A 20489-nucleotide genomic window follows, 5' to 3' on the forward strand; every position below is an offset into this window, starting at 1 on the left:
GGCAACCAAGGACAACTGACTCTGATAGGCAAGAGAGATGGGGCTGCTTTCACACAGCAGAGACGAGGAAGAATACATGTGGAGCACAGGTGGTCTACCTGGGTGCCCCTTGGTATTCCCTTGCCCGATGGTAACTGTGAATGGACAGATGCAACAGCCCCAGAGTAAGCAGGATATGATGACCAAAGTCTACAACCCCTTAGGAATGAATGTTTAGGTCATATTACCTCTATTCCTCAGTTCTCTGTCTCTAGCTCTAAAAATGTCTTCTTTTCCCCCAGGTACAGGGAAGGCACCTTCTACAAGGGAGTTTTATACCCTGTTTTCGGGAATAAAGAGGGCCAGAGTGCCCTTCCCATATCTGCTATTTCTCAAGTGCCTTTAATTGATTTAAAAGACCCAATATGTTGAAGCAACATATTTTGGGGTGACATGCTCTAAACTCCTCGTTTTGTTGCCTCTGTTTATAAGGTCCAACTGTTCTTCCTGCTCAGTTAGGCCCATTTTTGAAGTCCTGTCCTCACTGTAGCATTTACCCTGAGTTCAACTCATGGGGCTCTTGCCGTATGCATCACATAACTTGTTACTTTCAAATTATTCTAATATGCCATCTTTATTATAAGTATCTGTTTAATGCATTTGTCTTATCTCCCCAACTAGACAACAAATGCTTTAAATAGCTAATTTGTTAAATGCCCACCATCTCATAATTTTTTAAATGCATCATTTTAATAATTTATGTATTATTAGTTTTATTTTGGAGAAAGAGAGCACATACATGAGCAGGAGAGATCGGCAGAGGGGTAGATAAATACAGAGAGAGAGGCACAGAGAGAAAAAGAGATCGAGAGAGAAAAAGAGAGAATTCCAAGCAGCCTCCACACTCAGTAGAGCAAAATAGGGGACTTGATCCCAGTACCTTGGGATCATGACCTGAGCCAAAATTAAGAGTCAGTTGCTCAACCGACTGAGCCACCTTAGGGGCTCAATAAAGATGCATCATTTTAGATGGTGACACTGGTATGCAGACTATCATTGCTGTAGTCACTCATACCAAGAGTACTGGAGTTAATGAGAACATTATAGTATAATTAAATTGAATGATTATTTTGTACTGGGCTTGATTCTAAATTCCTTACATATTAATTTAATTCATGACTTTAGTATCATCCTTCATATCCCATATCTAATCCATCCAATTCAATGAATTCCTTCAAAACAGACCAGGAATTCTCCTCCTTCTCACCGTATTCACTAGCACATCCTAGTTCTTGGCTCCATTATTTCTCTCCTCGATTACTGCAATAGCCTCATGATAGGTAGGTGTAATCTTACAACGGTATAGTGTAATCTTTTTAAAGATTAAGTCATACTTCTGCCCCAACCCTACAGTGGCCACTGACTTCACTCAAAATAAAAGACAAAGTTCTTCATGGCCTACAAGACCCTATATGATTTTCCTCCTCCTTCCATCATGGAACCTCATCTCGGTACGCTCTGCCTTGTTTGCTCTGCTCCCACCAACATGGGCCAGTCCTGTTGCTCTACAACACGTAACATACCGGGGGGCTCGGTTCTACTTTTCCTTCTACCTGGAGCACACCTCCAGTCATGCACAGTTATCTCTTCTGAGCTGGCTCAAATCTCTCCTTCCCAGAAGTCCTATGTCGCCTTTTAAATCTGCAACTTGCCCTCTGCCTCCGACCTGATTCCTCTCAATCTCTACTTTTTTTTTTAATAGCACTTACCACTTTTTCACATACTACAGAATTTTTTTAACCTGCATATTGTCTGCTCTCCTCGCCCGCATGTAAACTCCAGGAGGGTCATGATCCCATGTTTTATTCATGGATGTATCCCAAAGAGCTTAAAACAGTGTCTGGTACATGAAAGGCATTCAGTACCTACTTAGTGAATGATTCTGCACGTCTCAGGCTCTTGTGAGGAGCCTTAGCCGGCTTCTAAACCGCTGTATTTACGCCAAGGGCCAAACCCCATGGAGCTTCAAGGTCACCGGGCTAGTTCCAGATTTAGATTTATAGAACAAAGGAGATGGGTTAAAAAACACTAAAGGGTGCAGTTAGTTTCTTGCAGAAGGCTGAAGAAGTAAGGACAAACTTCCTCTCCGTTTGCATGTTCACAAGTGTTTCAATTTGCAGCATAAGTGATTTTGGACGTTCTCCTGCCGAAACGAACCCACTGCCACCGCACTTGGGCTCGGCGACGCGGACCCTGCCCTTACCCCGGGCAGCTTCAGTGCCCTCACTTAGGTGGTCAGGCCGTGCCTAAACAGCATTCTTTTCTGGGCCAGGAGGTCCCCGTCACAGGGACAAGGCGCCGACGTGGCGCCTCCTGCGTGGCCAGGTGTTCCGCGAGGTAGCCGCAGAGGTCGCAGCGCCCAGCGGCTGACAGGCGGCGAGGCGAACACCCGCACCAGGCCCCGCGGCGCGTNCCCCGCCGGCCTCTCATCCTCTCCTGCCGGTGAACTGCAGCCGCCGCCGCCGCCTTCGGCAGCGCGGAGAAGTGTCTCCAGGAACCGCGTGTCGGGGCCCAGCGGCTCCCCGCGGCCACAGGAAGAGGCGGAGTTTTCGGGCTAGGGCCCGGCCCCTCCCGCGGTCCTGGCCGGCGCTCCTCCAGTCTCCCAGCCCCTTCCTCTGATTTTCTGGCCATCACACGTGGATTCACATTGCGTTCACCGGGGGGAACTTGAAAACCCACCCGTGTCTGGGTCTCACTGCCAGAACGCTGGTTTCATTACTCTCACAAGGTTCCGGGTCGGATTCTTAAACGGTGTATTGGGCGGTGAAGTTTGAGAGCCACGGCTTCGCTCCACTTACTCAAGTCCCTGCGGTAGTGCCTTCGGTCCGCCTTCCTCCTGGAGCTGTTTCTAGCTCCGCCCCCTTCCCCTTAAGGCCGCTTCTCCCTCGCGCGCTGTCCCGCTGCGCCTGGTTTGCTTTTGACAAAGGTGTATTTTACCTTGGGGTTCAAGTACCGAGGAAGAGTCTCTTCCCTGGGGATGAAGATGGAGTTGTATCAGTTTTATTCTAAATCCAGTTGCTTTTGCCGTAGACATTCACCTGCTTTTAGATTGATGTATGGTAACGTACTCTATCACAAACAAAAGAAGTTTGAAATCTATAGTAGCGCATCATATTTAGGTGTCTATAAAAAGTAAGTCCTGTGATAACCAAAGACAGGCCAGTTTAAATGTTTCCATATGAATATGGGAACCGAAGCAAAGATAACCATAATAACATTAAAAAGGGAATTTAGACTACAGTACATGTATATTTGATGAGATTAGGACCTGTATAGAGTGTCTGAGATATACCACAATCACGTTTTCTTTTGCGAGTCCGTTGAAGATTTCATGAACGTTTTTGTTCAATGTTCTAGGTAATTGATACTGCCTAACAATAGTGACCTGTGAATTAAGAACTCTTGATGTTGCAGTCTAATCCTTTCTGCAGTGACTGGAATATTCCAGTGCCATTTTTAGGTCTCCCTAATGTCAAAATAGTTACTGATCTTAAGTAAATTTTTTCTGTAAAGTGAACGATTAATCTCTGACCCTGTGATCTTCATGATCAAATAGATAAGGATAAAAAGTAGTCCAGGAAATGAGTAATTTACGTCATATGCAACTTGCCAAAAGTTTAACCACTGAAGTAAGACACACCAACTGAAGATTTCGATCCTGGAGGGACTGATAGAAGATTACTATAATCCATTAGAGTAAATATTCAGTAATGTGTATATATTACTTTTATGATAAAAAAGCAAATTACTAAAATCATCAATGTTGGAAAATTCTTGCTAAATGTAAAATCTGTGTAAATGTTAGGAGACATGCTATAAGTATGAATATATAACAATTTATATATTAGAATATGAATGCATACATAATATATACATTTATATGAATATACATTTGAATATATATGAATATAAACTTAAACACAGTGAATCTATTTGTAATATATCATGTCTGTGTGTGTGTACGTACTAAAGTGAGAGATGGGATATATTTGTGTGCTTTAAGGGATAAGTGAAACCAAGATTCTCACATATCTTTAGAACATAAAAAACATTATTCTCCTTATACACAAAGATTGACTTCTTCAGTTTTACAGTTGAATGACACCTTGAGAAATAGCTAAAACCATTCTTTGGTTTTATAACGAAGCATGTAAACCCAAGCACACTGAGTAACTTCACTTAGTGTACCAGAGTTGGATTTTAAAATTCTAATCTTCTTTAGGACTTCTCACCTAACATATGCTTATATAGTTTGTAATGTTCTAAGATGCAAATAAGCTGCTCAGCATTTCCCAAACCTTTTGTTTTTACAGTATTTGTTGGACACTAACGTTTCATTGAACACAGTTTACTATTTTAAAGCCCTATTTGAAATTTTAGTGTATTTATAAATGAATTATAAAGCTAAGTTCTGATTATAGGTGTATACCCTTTCTTATTTTTTTAAGTTTATTTTTTATGAGAGACAGAGAGTGGGAGCAGGGGAGGGGCAGAGAAAGAGGGAGAATCTCAAGTAGGCTCCAGGTTGTCATCGTAGAGCCTGATGTAGGGCTCCAACCCACTAAATTGAGATCATGGCCTGAGCGGAAATTAAGAGTCAGAGCTCAACCCACTGAACCACCCAGGTGCCCCAGGGGTACACTCTTTAATCTTTAATAATCCAAAGGATTAGAACTGTGATTTTTATGCCCATTAATCTTTAATATTCTAAATATTCTAAAAACATTAGTCAAATCTCTTTGTCCTGAGAAAATAGAGCCCTGAAGTTCAATAGGGGAAGTTGTGGAAGACTTAGGGGAATATCAGAGTCTGAGGAAAGGGAGCATGATTTATAACTTCACAATGCCCCTTGTGGTCTCCCCTTGAGAAGTTCTGGAATGACAGTTGTTATTGATTAGAATGTGGTAGAGGCAGATAAATGTTGGCAGCTAAAATAAAAGCCAAAAGGGCCAGTTTCTAGGCCAAGCAATCTCTTTTTAAAAGTTTCTTGGGCTATGAACAGGTCTCAAGTGCCTGGAAATGCACCTGCAGATCTTAAGCAAAGATTGGAAAGAATGGAATAGGAGGGGAAAAAAGAGAGGTGATGAGAAAGTAAAGAAATACGTACAATGAGAAACAGTAGAGTTTTAAACCAAAATAAAGGTAAGGTTGTCATTCAACCTTGCCATTCAACCTTATTATAGATGAACTTGGCACAGAGGTTGCCATTGGTGTAAAGGTTTGCCTTTCAACCTTGTTATAAATAAACCACTCATCTTGACTAAGTGGTTTGCCCTTGCCTTAGGTAGATTTGGTTTTAGAATTTAGAAATTCCCTTCAATCTGTTTACTAGATCTAAGGCGCAAGCCTTGTCCTGCCATTGTATATATAGTATAAATATGCTGCCGGAGTTAGCACTGCCATCTTATGTATAGTGATAGCTAAAGTACTGATGGTACTGATGTTTAACTTCATCAGGGCAATTCAGCATTTTGTTTTCTATCTCTACAGAATGTGATCCCACCAAGTCCATCAAACTTTGTCCTTAGATTGGGTCTCAGATCTTTAATTTGAACCTTTAATTGGTGATGGTGGCCAGTTGTTAGATTTCTAATAGTAAAACAGAATAGATATTTTTCTACTTTTCCAAGGAGGAGTTCATCTAAGGAACATATGTAATAGCTGTTTAGCTAGAACGTACAATTAAATCATATTTTTAATTTTCAAAGCATTTTGTATATAAAGGAGAGCCACTGTTATAAACCAAAGAGTTATTATATTTTGTTTAGAATGGTCTTTGTTTTAATGGCACATAATATCACAAGCTCTTGTGAGTGGCAACCTTAGACATTCAGATTCATTTGCTTAGTTTGCTCCTGCTATGGAAATCACACGTGATCTTTTGTATTTTAATTGTAAAGCGGTCCCTGAAGTATTCAGAAAAGTTGAATAAATGTATTTGAATATCTAATGATTCTATGTTTAATAATGGTCAATAACCTGATATTTGTCTCTTTATTTCTTTTTCAGTGGTGGGAAGGATAGCTGTTATAATATGATGCAGTGCACTGCTGCTGGGCATCAGATCGTTGCTTTAGCAAATCTAAGACCAGCTGAAAACCAAGGTAAGTGTATAATATCCTTATTGGGAAGTTCTCTAAATGACTGAAACTCCCATCTTCATAATTGTATTCTATTGTGTGCAGTATGCAAAGACAAAAATGGAACTAATATATATTTAGTGCCTAATTAGATGCTAGGTTCTATGCTAAGTGTCTTTAATTACATATCCTTTATTTCTCATAAGAACTCCTAGACAGTTTGTTATTAGACAGAGATACTGAAACTCATAGTTTTATAAATTTCTCCAAGGTACATAACTTGAACAAACTTGAAGACTTGAGACTTGAACCCTTGAACCTCCTTACTTCAGAATGTACTGCTGTGCCACCACAACACAGTTCCAAGTATTGTAGGCAATATACAGATAAATAAGATACAGCTTCTAGGAGCGTGGAGAGTAAGACATACAACGATGGATGATCTATCTTACATGTACGCTAAACATATAAGACTTGAGAGAGGCATACAGCAGTACATTTCCACTTTTCATTTGCCTGTGATACCAAGGACATCCACAGATAATCCACAGACCTCATTTAAGCTGGGTTGTTTTTGTTTTTTTTTCAGTTTTCTTCCCAATGAAATTTCCCTAATTAGAAATTTTCTCCCCCTGTGTCCTTGTCCATGTCCAAGTTTCCCCTTTTGAAAAGGACACAAGTCATATTTGGATTAAGAGGCCACCCTAATGATCTCATTTTAACTAATTACATCTGCATTGACCCTACTTGCAAATAAAAACGTTTTGAGCTATGCATGTTAGGATTTCAGTGTAAGAATTTGAGAGGGACACAATTCAACCTTCAACAATTTTGTTTATTTTTATTGAGATATAATTGCCATATAACATTGTATTAGCTTTAGGTGTACAACATAAAGATTTGGTATATGTATATATTGAGAAATGATTACCACAATAAGTTAACATCTATCACCACACAGTTGTACTTTTTTTTTACAATTAGAACTTTAAAAAAAAGAAAAATATTCACTAATTTGTCTTTTATACTCTTCTATTATACCCGTATAACTATAGATATTAACTGTTAAGGTATAATAGGGAGAGATTTACACTTGTCTGACTTTATTTAATACTACTTATCCACATGGCTCTCCTAGTAAGATCTTTTTATCATCTTCTTTACTCAGCTTTTTTCAAGACCATGCTTTGGCTCTATTGTTATTTTAGGATGAATTAAATGAGTAGTATATGTAAAAACACTAATTAGAGTTCCTGGCATGAAGTAAGCATCCAGTAAATTTAGTTGAATCTGAACTAGTGCTAAAATATGTCCTTTTTTTCTCCCTTCCTCCCTCCCTCTCTCCCTCCCTTCTTTACTTCCTTCTTTCATTCCTTCCTTCCTTCTCTCCTCAAGGCTACCAGTCTGTTCAGTTTTTGTTTTTATATCATTTTACAGCTATTGTCTATTTATTTTGTCTTTGATTTTTATCCCCAAATAGACTGCTTATTCTTGAGAGGAGAGATCATCTTCTGTGTTTTTTTACTTGTGCCTCAGTACATGGGATAGCTCTGTGCCTCTGTAGTAGGCATTCACTCAATTCTTGGTGGGCAGATGAATAATGAACTAACTAGAATTAGGCCTAGAATAGCGAGCAGTTATTTCCATCATATATTTGAATATTCTTTATTTCACAGTTAAGACCCAAGTAATGCTGGAAGTAAAGTGGGAAGATAGAGATTAGAAATATTTTATAGGAAGAAATAGAAAACAGGTCTTGTAGAGGGTGAAGGGTAAACATACACTCTAGGATTTTGCACTAGGGTTTCAATGATGAATAATATAACAGCATTTAAGGGTGTTTGGAAATGACCTTCTTTTTTTGACTTTAAATAATAAAGAGAAAACTGTGACTAAGGTTGAGCGGGAACTATACTGTAACTTCTATACTATAAAAGAAGAAGCAGAATTTTGTTGCAGCCTTATGTTCTGTTACCAGAAGGAAGAAAAAAATTCCCTTATTCCTTCTGGCTAAGCAGGCAAGTGGGTTTTTTAAGCTTTCTATCTGAGAGGTCTTAGTATTTTAAAAGCAGACATTTCTATAATATATACAAGTATATAATTTTTCTCCTTGGAGTTTCTATCTTGTTTTAAATTTTTCTACTTGAATTAGTGTAGTTACTTTGTATTGAATCATCGATATATAATCTTCCAAGTGCTCATGGTTCACTGGCTTATGGTTCACTGGTGAGATGGATAAAATGATAAGTACAATGTGTCTCTAAATTATACCTCAGAATGGTATGGAGACATTTACCTAAAATATTGTTAGAAAAATTCAACAGTAAATGGAATTAAAATATTATGAAGTAAAAGCTGGGAAAAAAATCAGCTGAAACTATAGTAACTGTAGGGGAAGAGAATAGATGGCTGTGGGTTGGTAAATGGAGAGGATTTAGCTAATCTTGATTTAAAGTCGGCAGGAAGTTGGTGATTATTGAATGATTTGTTGATGGACTTATCTTTCCCCTAAACATGTTGTAAGAGGAAGTTTAATGAGGAAAGACTGGTAGAGATGACTTCAGTATAAAATTGGTTAGAGTGAATTCATGGCACTGGGTTTTGAATGCGTAGTCTGGAAAGGAATTTATTCCCATCAATGGTGATAATGTGAACTTGTCAGAAAATTCACAAAACCATCTCTTTAAATTTGTAGTAGGAACTTTTGTGGCATGTTAATTGAGGTGCTTCAGGCAACAGTGGAGCCTTTTGATTTTATTTGATCTCATACTATTGTTGCAATATTGGTTCCATTAATACAAGTTACATTGTGGTTAGGAGTAAATGGCGTCTTAAAGGAAAATTGTCTTCTAGGTTTTTGAAGTCAGTAAAATGTTTTAATTATTATGCTAACATCAGGAAGTTTCTTGCTGAGAAGTTCAAAGTTCTTTAAATATATTAATTCAGTTGTGTCAGTGTTCTTTAAAACTAATATATGTAAAGATCCAGGGTAAGTTTGAGATGAGGGTAGCCTGAAAGGGTTTTCGGTGACTTTGGCTATATCTCTACTTCCTTCTGTGAGTAGGAGTAGACAGGCATGTAATAATAATGTGAGTACATGGAAGCCAGTGTAGTGTATGGGTTGGGTTTAGACCTGGTGGGCCATAATGTGATGGCAGATGGTGATGGTTTTATTTACTGAAGGGGCCCTTAAAATATCATTTGTTGTCCATTTTTATAGGATATTCTTTCTTCGTACTCAGGTTAATTGGACATTCTTGACATATATGCATACATATACACATACATACATATATGTTAAATTGTGTTGTAACCTTTTTTTAAAACTTACTCTAACACATTGTGAACATATTCCACGTCATTATTATTCCATCACAACATTTCCTAGATATATTCTTTGAAACACAAATACCTGATGAAATGTAAGTCTTCTAAGGATATATAAATTTGAGATATAGTTCATAATCTCTTCTCTCATTGGAACACCTTAAAGCACATTAGGCTAGGAAGAATTACAGAAAAGACACCTGTTTAACATGGTTATCCCCTTTTTAAATAAATTATTTGACCATGGGATCCTTTTTTCATCCAGTACCTGTTATTATCTCATGGGATTCCTATTCTGCAGAAGATACTTTAGAAAACTAAAAGGCAACTGATGGAATGGGAATAGATATTTGCAAATGACATATTGGATAAAGGGTTAGTATCCACAATCTAGAAAGAACTTACCAAACTCAACACCCAAAAAACAATCCAGTGAAGAAATGGGCAGAAGAAGGGGCACCTGGATGACTCAGTCTGTTAAGCATCCAACTTAGCTCAGATCATGATCTCACGGCATGAGTTAGAGCTCTGCATTGGACTCTGTGCTGACAGCCTAGAGCCTGGAGTCTGCTTTGGATTCTGTGTGTCCTTCTCTCTCTGCCCCTCCCTGACTCACGGTCTGTCTCTCTTTCTCTCAAAAATAAATAAACATTAAAAAAATTTTTTAAAAAGGAAAAGAAATGGGCAGAAGACGTGAATAGCTGCTTCTCCAAAGAAGACATCTAGGTGACGAACTGATACATGAAAGGATGTTCAACATGACTCATCATCAGGGGAATACAAATCAAAACTGTATTGAGATACCACCTCACACCAGTCAGAAAATTAACACACCAGGCTAAAATTAACAGCTTAGGAAACAACAGGTGTTGGTGAGGATGTGGAGAACCAGAACCCTCTTGCACTGTTGGTGGGAATGCAAACTGATGCAGCTGCTTTGGAAAACAGTGTGGAGATTAAAAAAATTAAAAATACAATTACCCTATGACCCAAGCAATTGCACTACTAGGAATTTATCCAAAGGATACAGGAGTACTGATTCATAGGGGCACATGTACCCCAATGTTTATAACAGTGCTATCAACAATAGCCAAATTATGTCAATCAGCTGATGGATGGGTAAAGATGTGGTTTATATATACAATGGAATACTACTTGGCAATGAGAAAGAATGAAATCTTGCAATTTGCAACAATGTGAGTGGCATTGGAGGGTATTATGCTAGGTGAAATAAGTCTGTCAGAGAATGACTAATATATGTTTTCACTCATATGTGAAATTTGAGAAACTTAACAGAAGACCATGGGGGAAGGGAAGGGGAAAAATAGTTTCAGACAGAGAGGGAGGCAAACCATAAGAGACTCTTTAAATATAGAGAACAAACTAAGGGTTGTTGGGGTGGGGAGGGGAAAATGGGTGATGGGCATTGAGGGATGAGCTTGTTGGAATGAGCACTGGGTGTTATATATAAGCAATGAATCACGGGAATCTAATCCTGAAACCAAGAGCACGCTGTATGCACTGTCTGTTAGCTAACTTGACAATAAATTGTATTTTAAAAATAAAAATAAAATAGAAAAAAGAAAAAGAAAATTCTCCTTCTTCATTTGCAACAACATGGATGGGCCTAGAGGGCATTATGCTAAGTGCAATAAGTCAGATAGGGATAGACAAATATATGATTTCATTTATGTGTGGAATCTAAACTAAACAAATGATCAAACACACAAAAAAACATATTCTTAAATACAGAAAACAACTAGTGATTGCTAGAAGGAAAGTGGGTAGGGGAATGGGTGAAATCGATGAAGTATGTTAAGAGATATAGACTTCTGTTTATAATATGGGGATGTAGAGTAGCATAGGAAATATAGTCAATAATATTGTAATAATGTTGTATGGTGGCAGATGGTGACTATGTTTATTGTGGGAAGCACTGAGCAATCTGTAGAATTATTATATCAATATGTTGCACACTAATATAACATTGAAACTAATATAACATTATGTCAATTATACCTCAATGATAAATTAAAAAAATAGAAAATGCTTTTCCTCAAAATTATATAAATGGTTGCAAAGTATTTCATTATATGAATACTATAAATTTTAACATAATGCTATGATGAATATCTGGAAATAATATTTGGTACATTCATGATTCTTTTTTCTCAAAAGTAAATATGATATCAAAAAGCCTGTTCCAATATATTTGTAAGTTCATTTGTATCTTCAGAAATGTCTGGTGTGACTCATCTATTTTGAATATTTTACCTATATTAATATTTGTGAAATCTTGTGACAGTGATTGTGTTACTGACTAGGTTAAGCTATATTTCTGTACACATTTATAACTGCTCTAACAATATTGAATTTCTTTTTCTTCTTGCAGATAATTTTATTTAAAATATATTACAAAGCTCATGGGTCCACCTGAAACATGGTTTATTTATTATTTTTTTATTAAGATAAAATTGGTATATAGCATATTAGTTTTGGGTATATAACATAATAATTGTTTGTTTAAACTGCAAAGTGACCACCCGATATATCTCCTTACGAGATCTTTATATTTATTGGCTATTAATCCCTTATTGGATATGTGACATGCAAATATGTTCTTCCGTCCAGTAGGTTGCTTTTTCATTTTGTTGATAGTTTCCTTTGCTCAGTAGAGGCTTTTTAGGTTGATGTAGTCCCATTTGTTTGTTTTTGGTTTTGGAGTCTGATCCAAAAATTCAATGCCAAGATCAATGTCAAAAGAGCTTGCTATCTGTGCTTTCTTCTAGAATTATGGTTTCAGGTCTTTCATCTATTTTGAGTTCTAATTTGTTTTAAGTCTTTAACCTATTTTGAGTTCATTTCTGTGTATGGTATAAAATGGTGTTGTAGTTTTAGTCTTTTGCTACATGTAGCTGTCCAGTTTTCTCAACACAATTTATTGAAGAGACTGTTCTGTCCCCAAAGTATTTCTTGGCTCCTTTGTAATAAAGTAATTGACCATGTATGTGTGGGTTTATTTATGGACTCACTCTTCTTTTCCACTGATCTATGTGTCTGTTTTTATGCAAATACCATACTGTTTTGATTACTATAGCTTTATAGTACAGTTTGAAATCAAGGAGTGTGAAACCTCTGGCTTTGTTCTTCTTTCTCAAGATTGGTTTGTCCATTCAGGGTCTTTTGTGGCTCTATGAAAGTTTCAGAATTTTTTGGTCTATTTCTGTGAAAAGTGCCATTGGAATTTTGATAGAGATTGCATTGAATTTGTAGATTGCTTTAGGTAGTATGCACATTTTAACAATTTTTCTAGTTGATGAGCATGGAATATCTTCCCATTTATTTGTCCTCTTCAGTTTCTTTTCACCAGTATCTTATAGTTTTCAGGGTGCAGGATTTTAACCTCCTTGATTAGATTTATACCTAGGTATTTTATTCTGTTTGATGCGATTGTAAATGGAATTGTTTTCTTAATTTCTCTTTCTGGTGGTTTGTTACTAGTGTATAAAAATGTGACAGACTTCTGTATACTGGTTTTGTATTCTGCACCTTTTTAAAATTCATTTACTAGTTGTAATAGTTTTTTTTTGGTGGAGTCTGTAGGGTTACTATATAAAGTATGTCACCTGAAAATAGTAACAGTTTTACTTCTTCCTAATGTGGATTTTTTTTTTTTCTTCCTTAATTGCTGTGACTAGAGCTTCTAGTACTGTGATGAATAAAAGCAATGAGAGTGAATGTCATTGTCTTATTCTGATCTTAGAGGAAAAGCTTAGAATTTCTCACTGTCAAGTATGATGTTAGCTCTGGGCTTGTCATATATTGCCTTTTTTATGTTGAGGTACCTTCCCTCTATACTCACCTTGTTGAGAATTTTTATTTTAAATGGATGCCAAATTTTTCAAATGCTTTTTCTGTGTGTATTGAGGTGATCATGCGATTTTTATCTTTCATTTGTTAGTATGGTGCATCATGTTAATTGATTTGATGATGTGAACCATCTTATTATCCTGGAGTAAATCCCACTTGATCATAGTGTATAATCCTTTGAATGTATTATCGAATTCAATTGACTAATATTTTGTTGAGAATTTTTACATCTATGTTCTTTAGGTGTAATTGACCTGTAATTTTCTTGTTTTGTGGTATTCTTGTGTGGTTTTCTTATCAGGGTAAAGCTGGTCTTGTAAAATGAGTTTGTAAGTGTTCCCTCCTATTAAGCTTTTTTGGAGAAGTTTGAGAAGAATAGGTATTAATTCTTTTTTGACTGTTTGGTGGAATTCACCAGTGAAACCCTCTCGTCTTGGACTTTTGTTTGTTGGGAGGTTTTTAATTACTTATTCAATCTCCTTACTAGTAATCAGTCTATTCAGATTTTCTATTTCTTCAAGAATTAGTCTTGGAAAAATGTATGTTTCTAAAAATTTATCCATTACTTCTACATTGCCAAATCTGTTGGCATATAATTGTTTTTAGTAACTCTTATGATCCTTTGTGTTTCCGTAGTATCAGTTATAAAATGTCCTCTTTCATTTCTGATTTTATTTATTTCTTCTTATTCTTTTGCTGGATCTAGCCAAAGTTTTGCCAATTTTGTTTATTATTTTCACGAACCCGCTCTTAATTTTATTGATCTTCTCTTTTGTCTCCTTAGTCTCTATTTCTGCTCTACTCTTTGTTGTTTCCTTGCTTCTGCTAAGTTTTGGCTTTGTTTATTCCTCCTTTTCTTGTTCTTGAAGTGTTAAAGTAATATTGTTTATTTGAAATTTTTCTGATTTCTTGCGGTAAGCCTGTATCGCCGTGAACTACCCTCTAAAACTGATTTGTCTGTATCCCATAGGTGTTGGATTGTTGTATTCCCTTTTCCATTTGTCTCAAGGTATTTTTTTACTTCACCTTTGATTTCTTTATTGACCCGTTAATTCAGTAGCATGTTGTTTAATTCCACATACTTGTGATTTTTCCAGTATTCTTCTTGTAATTGACTTGTAGTTTTCATAACATTGTGGTTGGAGAAAATGATGGATATTATTTCAGCTTTCCTAAATGGCTTTTTTTGTGGCTTAACATGTGATCTGTCCTGGAGAATGTTCATGTGCACTTGAGAAGAATGTGTATTTTGCTTTTGGATGGGATATTCTGTATAAACCTATCAAGTCTATCTGGTCTGATGTATCATTTAAGGCTGATGTTCCTTTGTTGATTTTTCTATCTGGATGATCTATTTATTGATGTAAATGGGGGAGTATTAAAGTTCTCTACTATCGTATTGCTATATAGCTATTTCTTCTTTTAGGTCTGGTAATATTTGACCTGGCAATATTTATATATTTAGGTGTCTATGTTGGGTACATACTATTTACAAATTTTATATCATCTTTTTGGCCGGACGCTCTTATCATTATATAATGCCCTTTGTCTTTTGTTGTAGTCTTTGTTTTAAGGTTAAGTATAACAATGCCACTTTTCTTTTTCCATTTGCATGGAATATCTTTTCCATTCCTTCTCTTTTATTCTGTGTGTGTCCTTAGAGCTAAAGTAAATCTCTTTTAGGCAACATATAGTTGTCTTGTGTTTGTTTGTTTATTTAATCCATTTAGCCACTCTCTTTTTTTTTCCCAACTATATCAATAATCACTTTAAATGTTCGTTGTCTTTTTTTTAAATAGTTTATTGTCAAGTTGGTTTCCATATAACATCCAGTGCTCATCCCCACAAGTGNGCATAGGCTCTTCCTATGTTTTGGCTATTGTTGAGAGTGCTGCTATGAATATTGGGGTCCATGTGCCCCTATGCATCAGCACTCCTGTATCCCTTGGGTAAATTCCTAGCAGTGCTATTGCTGGGTCATAGAGGAGTTCTATTATTAATTTTTTGAGGAACCTCCACACTGTTTTTTTAAATGTTGGGTTTATATTCCTTGCTCATTATCTTTTGTGTATCTATTACAGGTTTTTGGTTTTTGGTTGCTGTGAGGTTCATATATACATAATAGCCCATATATAGTAGTCTGTTTTAAGTAGATAGCAATTTTTATTTGAATACATTCTGAAAGCTACATTCCCTCCCCTACATTGTATGTGTTAAAAGTGTTTTGTTTTGTTTTTTTAAGAGAGGGGGAGAGAGTGAATGAATGTGAATGGAGGAGGGGCAGAGAGAGAATCCCAAACAGGCTTTACATTGTCAGCGTCGAGCCCAGGTGAGGACTTAAACTCATGAACTGAGACAATTTTTCTTATTTGGAACTCTCTTTGCTTTCTGGACCTGTATGTCTGTTGCTTCAGGTTAGCGAAGTTTTCAGGCATTATTTCTGAATGACCTGAGCCAAAACCAAGTCAGGTTTCAGCTTAAGTTTCATCTTAACCGACTGAGACACTTAAGTGTCCCATTATGTTTTTAGTATGTTATACATGTTTTAATTTTGTATATCCCTTGACTGTTGTAATTATAGTAAATTTTCCTACTTTTGTCCTTTAACCTACAAACTGATTTTAGAAGTGGTTAACTCATTACCTTTACTATATATTTGCTTTAACACATCAGATTTTTACTTTCATATGTTTTCTAGTTATTAGATATAGTGCTTTTTTTTCTTTTCTTTTCTTTTTTTCTTTTTTTTACTTCCTAGAGAAATTCCTTTGAAATTTCTTGTAAGGTCAGTTTAGTGGTGATCAACAACCTTAGCTTTTCTTGTCTGGAAAATACTTCATCTCTCCTTCAGTTCTGAAAGATAGTTCTGCTGGGTAGATTATTTTTGGTTGGAAGTTTTTTTCTTTTCAGCACTTTGAGTATATTATGATACTCTCTCTGCAAAGTTTCTGCTGAAAAATCAGCTGATAGTCTTATGGGGTGGGTTGTGTTTCTTTGTATGTAACTAGTTGTTGTTTTTCTTGCCACTTTTAATATTCTCGGTCTTTAGCATTTGGTATTTTAATTATAATAGGTCTTGCTATGGCTCTCTCTAGGTTCATCTTTTTTGGAACTCTGTTTGCTTTTTGGAACTGTATGTCTGTTTCCTCAGGTTAGGGACGTTTTCAGCCATTATTCCTTCAATAAGTTTTCTACTTCTTTTTCTCTCTGTCTTCTCCTTCTAGACCCGAATAATGTGAATGCTATTATTCTTGTTGTTGTCTCTTAAGTCACTTTAGCTATCTTCACTTAATATTTTTTTCTTTTTGATCTGATCTTTCTGGGTGAGTTCCATTGCTTTGTCTTCCAGCTCAATGATCCTTTTTCTGCTTCATCTAGTCTGCTTTTGAATCACTGCAGTGACTTTTTCAATTCAATTATTGTATTTTTCAGCTCTGTGACTTCATTTTGGTACTTTCTTATATTTTCTGCCTCGTTGTTGAAGTTCTCATCTTTCCCATCTCATCTCATTCAGTGAACATCTTTATTAAACCCACTTTGAAGTCTTTATCAGGTAAAATATTTAACTCTATTTCATTGAGGTGATTTCTGACATTTTGTCTTATCCTTCATTTGGAACATATTCCTCTGTTTCCTAATTTTGCTTTACTCTCTGTATTTGTTTCTATGTATTAAATGAAACAGTTACCTCTTCTGGTCTTTTTTTTAAATATTTAATTTTGAGAGATAAAGAGAGCAAGAGAAAGTGGGGGAAGGTCAGAGAAAGAGGGAGACACAATTCGAAGACAGACCCAGGTTTTGAGCTAGCTGTCAGCACAGAGCCTGACGTGGGGCTCGAACTCATGGACCGTGAGATCATTACCTGACTCAAAGTTGGACCCTTAACCAACTAAGCCCCTACCTCTTCCAGTCTTGATGCAGTGGCCTTCTATAAATGAACCTTATTCAACTTTGCTCTAATTCCTGGTTGTCTTTTGAACTTTTGTGATTGTCTAAGTGGACTAATTTATTCTTGATAAGACCCCATTGTTGAAGGTGTTCCAAGACCTATCAGCATTCCAAAGGGAGTGATAACGGTTAAGAACTAGTTTCAGGTGGATTGGAAGCCAGATCCTCAGACAGCAGTTTTTAAAGAATGCAGATATATACATTTCTTTGGGACCACAAGTATAAATAAACTCTACTTCCAGACCTTGAAATCTGACGGTGTCCTCTGGACAACAGTTACAAAAACAGGGCTTCTTTCTGAGAGGTGTCAGTGAGCTGTGACAAGGCCAAAGGAGGGCTCAAAGATGTAACTGCCTGCCTGTGGTTCCTGGAACACCTCTGTAATCTTTAGATATGTGACTAACATACCTAAACATACATGAAGCCTGTCCCTCAGGTTGAAGCTCCAGGGCAAGTATACGGGCCTTTTTCAAAGCAGACAGGAGGAGTTTCAGTCTGCTGTCTGCTCACTGCTGTAGGTGTGGTAGCCTCCGCAGATCCAGTCTTGTGAGGTGTAGAAACAGAAGCCCCTCTGGTTACTAGGTTCAGGTGATCAAGGAGTGTCTGTTGGGTGGACTGTGCTTGGTGGCCAGCTTTAGTGAGGTTGCAGGAGAGCACTGAGGCTGATGTCCATGGATTTTAGTGATGTCCAGGGTTTTAGTGATGCAGGGGAAGAATGCTGGGTGCAGAGCACACCCATGGCTTTAGTAAGATATGGGAGAAACACTGGGGTGGGACATGCCCACAGATTTAGCAACGCAGGAAAAAGCACTAGAGGTGGGGCTTGCCTGTGGATTTAGCAAGGAAAGAGCACTGAGGGTAGAGCATGCCTATAACTTTTGCCACGTAGGGGGAAAGTACTGGGGACAAGGCACCTGCAGTTGTCACCAGCACTGGTAATGTGGAAAGAAGGAGAGGGAAAATATTGCTTCCCAGCACCTCCATCTCCAAACAAAGTCCCAACTTGTCCCTGCCCTTTCAGCCGACAATTTTACATTAGCAAATAAATCTTCACATATAATCCAGTCATCTCTCAAACTGCTGTTTTTGTGCTGGGCCTTGGGAAGAGTGAGTCTGTGCACAAGCTCTTCAAAAGGAATATCTCAAATCCCCATGGTCCCTTAGACCCCCTGGATGTGTGCTCCACTGGTTTTCAAAGCCAGGTTGTTTTAGGGTCCTTGTCATTCTAGTGCAGGTTCTATAGGGTTGGGGTGTCCTATGTGGGGCACAAACCCTCACTCCTCAATGAGAGGGCTCAGTATTGTGAGATCCCTTTCTGCTGGGGTTTTAGGCAAGATCGAGTCTCTGCTTTTATCACACATTTCAATTGCCCTTTTATTCCTTGTTGTGGAGGGAGCTATTCAGCTAGAATTCAGTGAGAATTGTGCCATATGTAGCTGTAGTTTTGGTATGTCTGTGGAAGATAGGCTCACAGTCTTCTTATGCAGCCATCTTGGACTGCTTCTTAATTTATACATTTTTGTATGTCTTGTGGAAATACTGAATATAAAATATATCAAGAGCATGTAATTTATTTTTCCAGATATTTGTCACTTGTTCAACAAGTAGCTACTTAGTTAAGAAAGGTTTTCCCTACAACTCCAGATGACTTTGTAAATAACCTTGAATGATTTGAAAAACATTTATGTAATAAAATCTTTAATCGAATAAACGAATCAAAATTTATTGGCTATATTACTCTTCTCTTTAAACATTTATTGTATTTAGTTTTAAAAATTTATGTGTATCTGTAATTAGTAGTAGAGATGACTAGACTGTGGACAAATGTGCAACTCTTCTACTTCATTTCACTTCATAAATGCAGAGAGATATACTGTAGTAAGTCTCCAAGCAGTAACCCAGATGGACTTTCAAATCCACTTTCTTTTTCACTCTGTTTTACTGATTATTTCCGTTTTCAATGTTACAGTGGGGTCAGATGAACTGGATAGCTACATGTATCAGACAGTGGGTCATCACGCCATTGATTTGTATGCAGAAGCAATGGCTCTTCCCCTTTATCGCCGTACCATAAGAGGAAGGAGCGTGGATACAGGACGAGTATACACCGAATGTGAAGGTGATGAGGTTGAAGATCTCTATGAACTCTTGAAACTTGTTAAGGTATGCACAAGAACCAATTACAGAAACGGAATAATGTGGTAATAAACAATTAACAACTGTTAGTAACCCAACTATTCCTTGAAATGATATTTTGTCTTTGGACAGAAAAGAAAACTTACTATGCCTTTATTTTAGCTACTATTTAAAAATAAAACTTTTGGTATAGTTTGGCAGTCAGGATTGTCAAATGTCTTTAATTAAGTTTTTCCTTGGAATTTTGGAACTGATGGCCTTTTAGTCATTTTTTTTAAACAAATGCTTATTGAATGCCTACTATGTGCTCGGTATATAGGCACTGAGGATAATGCAATGAAGAAATGAGCCAAAACCCTGTTTTGTTGGAGCTTACTTTGCAGTGGGTGCAGACAATAGACAAACAAACAAATCATATGCTTGAAGAGTGCTGAGGAGTACTATGAAGACAAAGGAAAGAGTGAGGGTGGTAAGAAGTGATGAGGGGGCCCTCAAGCAAGACCTTTCTGGTATGGTGAAATTTAAATAGACCTAAAAGACTGAACCTTGCTTAAATCTAGTAAGAGAGAGATGAATTAAATACTTAAGTCCCTGTACATAAGAGTTCGGCAGCCATTGCGCCTTCACTGTTAATTTTTATAAACAGAAAATTTAGGAGAGAAAGTGTGGGGCTTATAAATGTACTAGATACTATATTCAGTAACTGTTAATTAATGGAGATTATTTTCTATTAAGCCATTATTTTTTCATTCTCATTGATAGTTAACTATTTGAATACATTCTGTATTTTTAATGTGAATTTTTTAAATCAGCTATTGTCAATTCATACAAGGCATATCTAATGAAATAGAGAATTTAAGCCAATATTTCCTGCGTGTCTTAGTGTATTTTCACAAAGTGAAAGAAGATTTCTGTCACTTACATCAAGAGACATTGCATTTCATTTTCTCATTCTTCATAGAAAGTTCAGCTGCTAAGAAGTTATACTATGAACCAGTATCATGAAAATTTGCTAGCCTCAAATAGCTATGCCAGTGTTATACTTTAAGTTTGATGCTGATCAAAGCTTAATATCAATTATGGATTTTG

The 20489-nt window shown here is 36.9% G+C and overlaps 1 protein-coding gene and 1 long non-coding RNA gene across 2 annotated transcripts in view; one reads left to right on the forward strand and one right to left on the reverse strand.

The window, feature by feature from the left end:
* The window catches only part of LOC144231513 (uncharacterized), a 31401-nt gene extending 29033 nt beyond the window's left edge, over positions 1–2368 (reverse strand). Inside the window, exon 1 of the long non-coding RNA XR_013335088.1 lies at positions 2093–2368. This is a non-coding gene — a long non-coding RNA (uncharacterized LOC144231513). The remainder of the gene's footprint in view (positions 1–2092) is intronic.
* A 723-nt stretch (positions 2369–3091) lies between these two features.
* DPH6 (diphthamine biosynthesis 6) overlaps positions 3092–20489 on the forward strand; it is a 162864-nt gene continuing 145466 nt past the window's right edge. The window contains exons 1-3 of the mRNA XM_077764001.1: positions 3092–3171; positions 6049–6143; positions 19234–19427. Coding sequence (XP_077620127.1) covers positions 3092–3171; positions 6049–6143; positions 19234–19427 — 369 coding nt within the window. The remainder of the gene's footprint in view (positions 3172–6048; positions 6144–19233; positions 19428–20489) is intronic.

Source organism: Crocuta crocuta, unplaced genomic scaffold (genome assembly GCF_008692635.1).
Source record: "Crocuta crocuta isolate KB4526 unplaced genomic scaffold, BGI_CrCroc_1.0 scaffold1075, whole genome shotgun sequence".
NCBI lineage: Eukaryota > Metazoa > Chordata > Mammalia > Carnivora > Hyaenidae > Crocuta > Crocuta crocuta.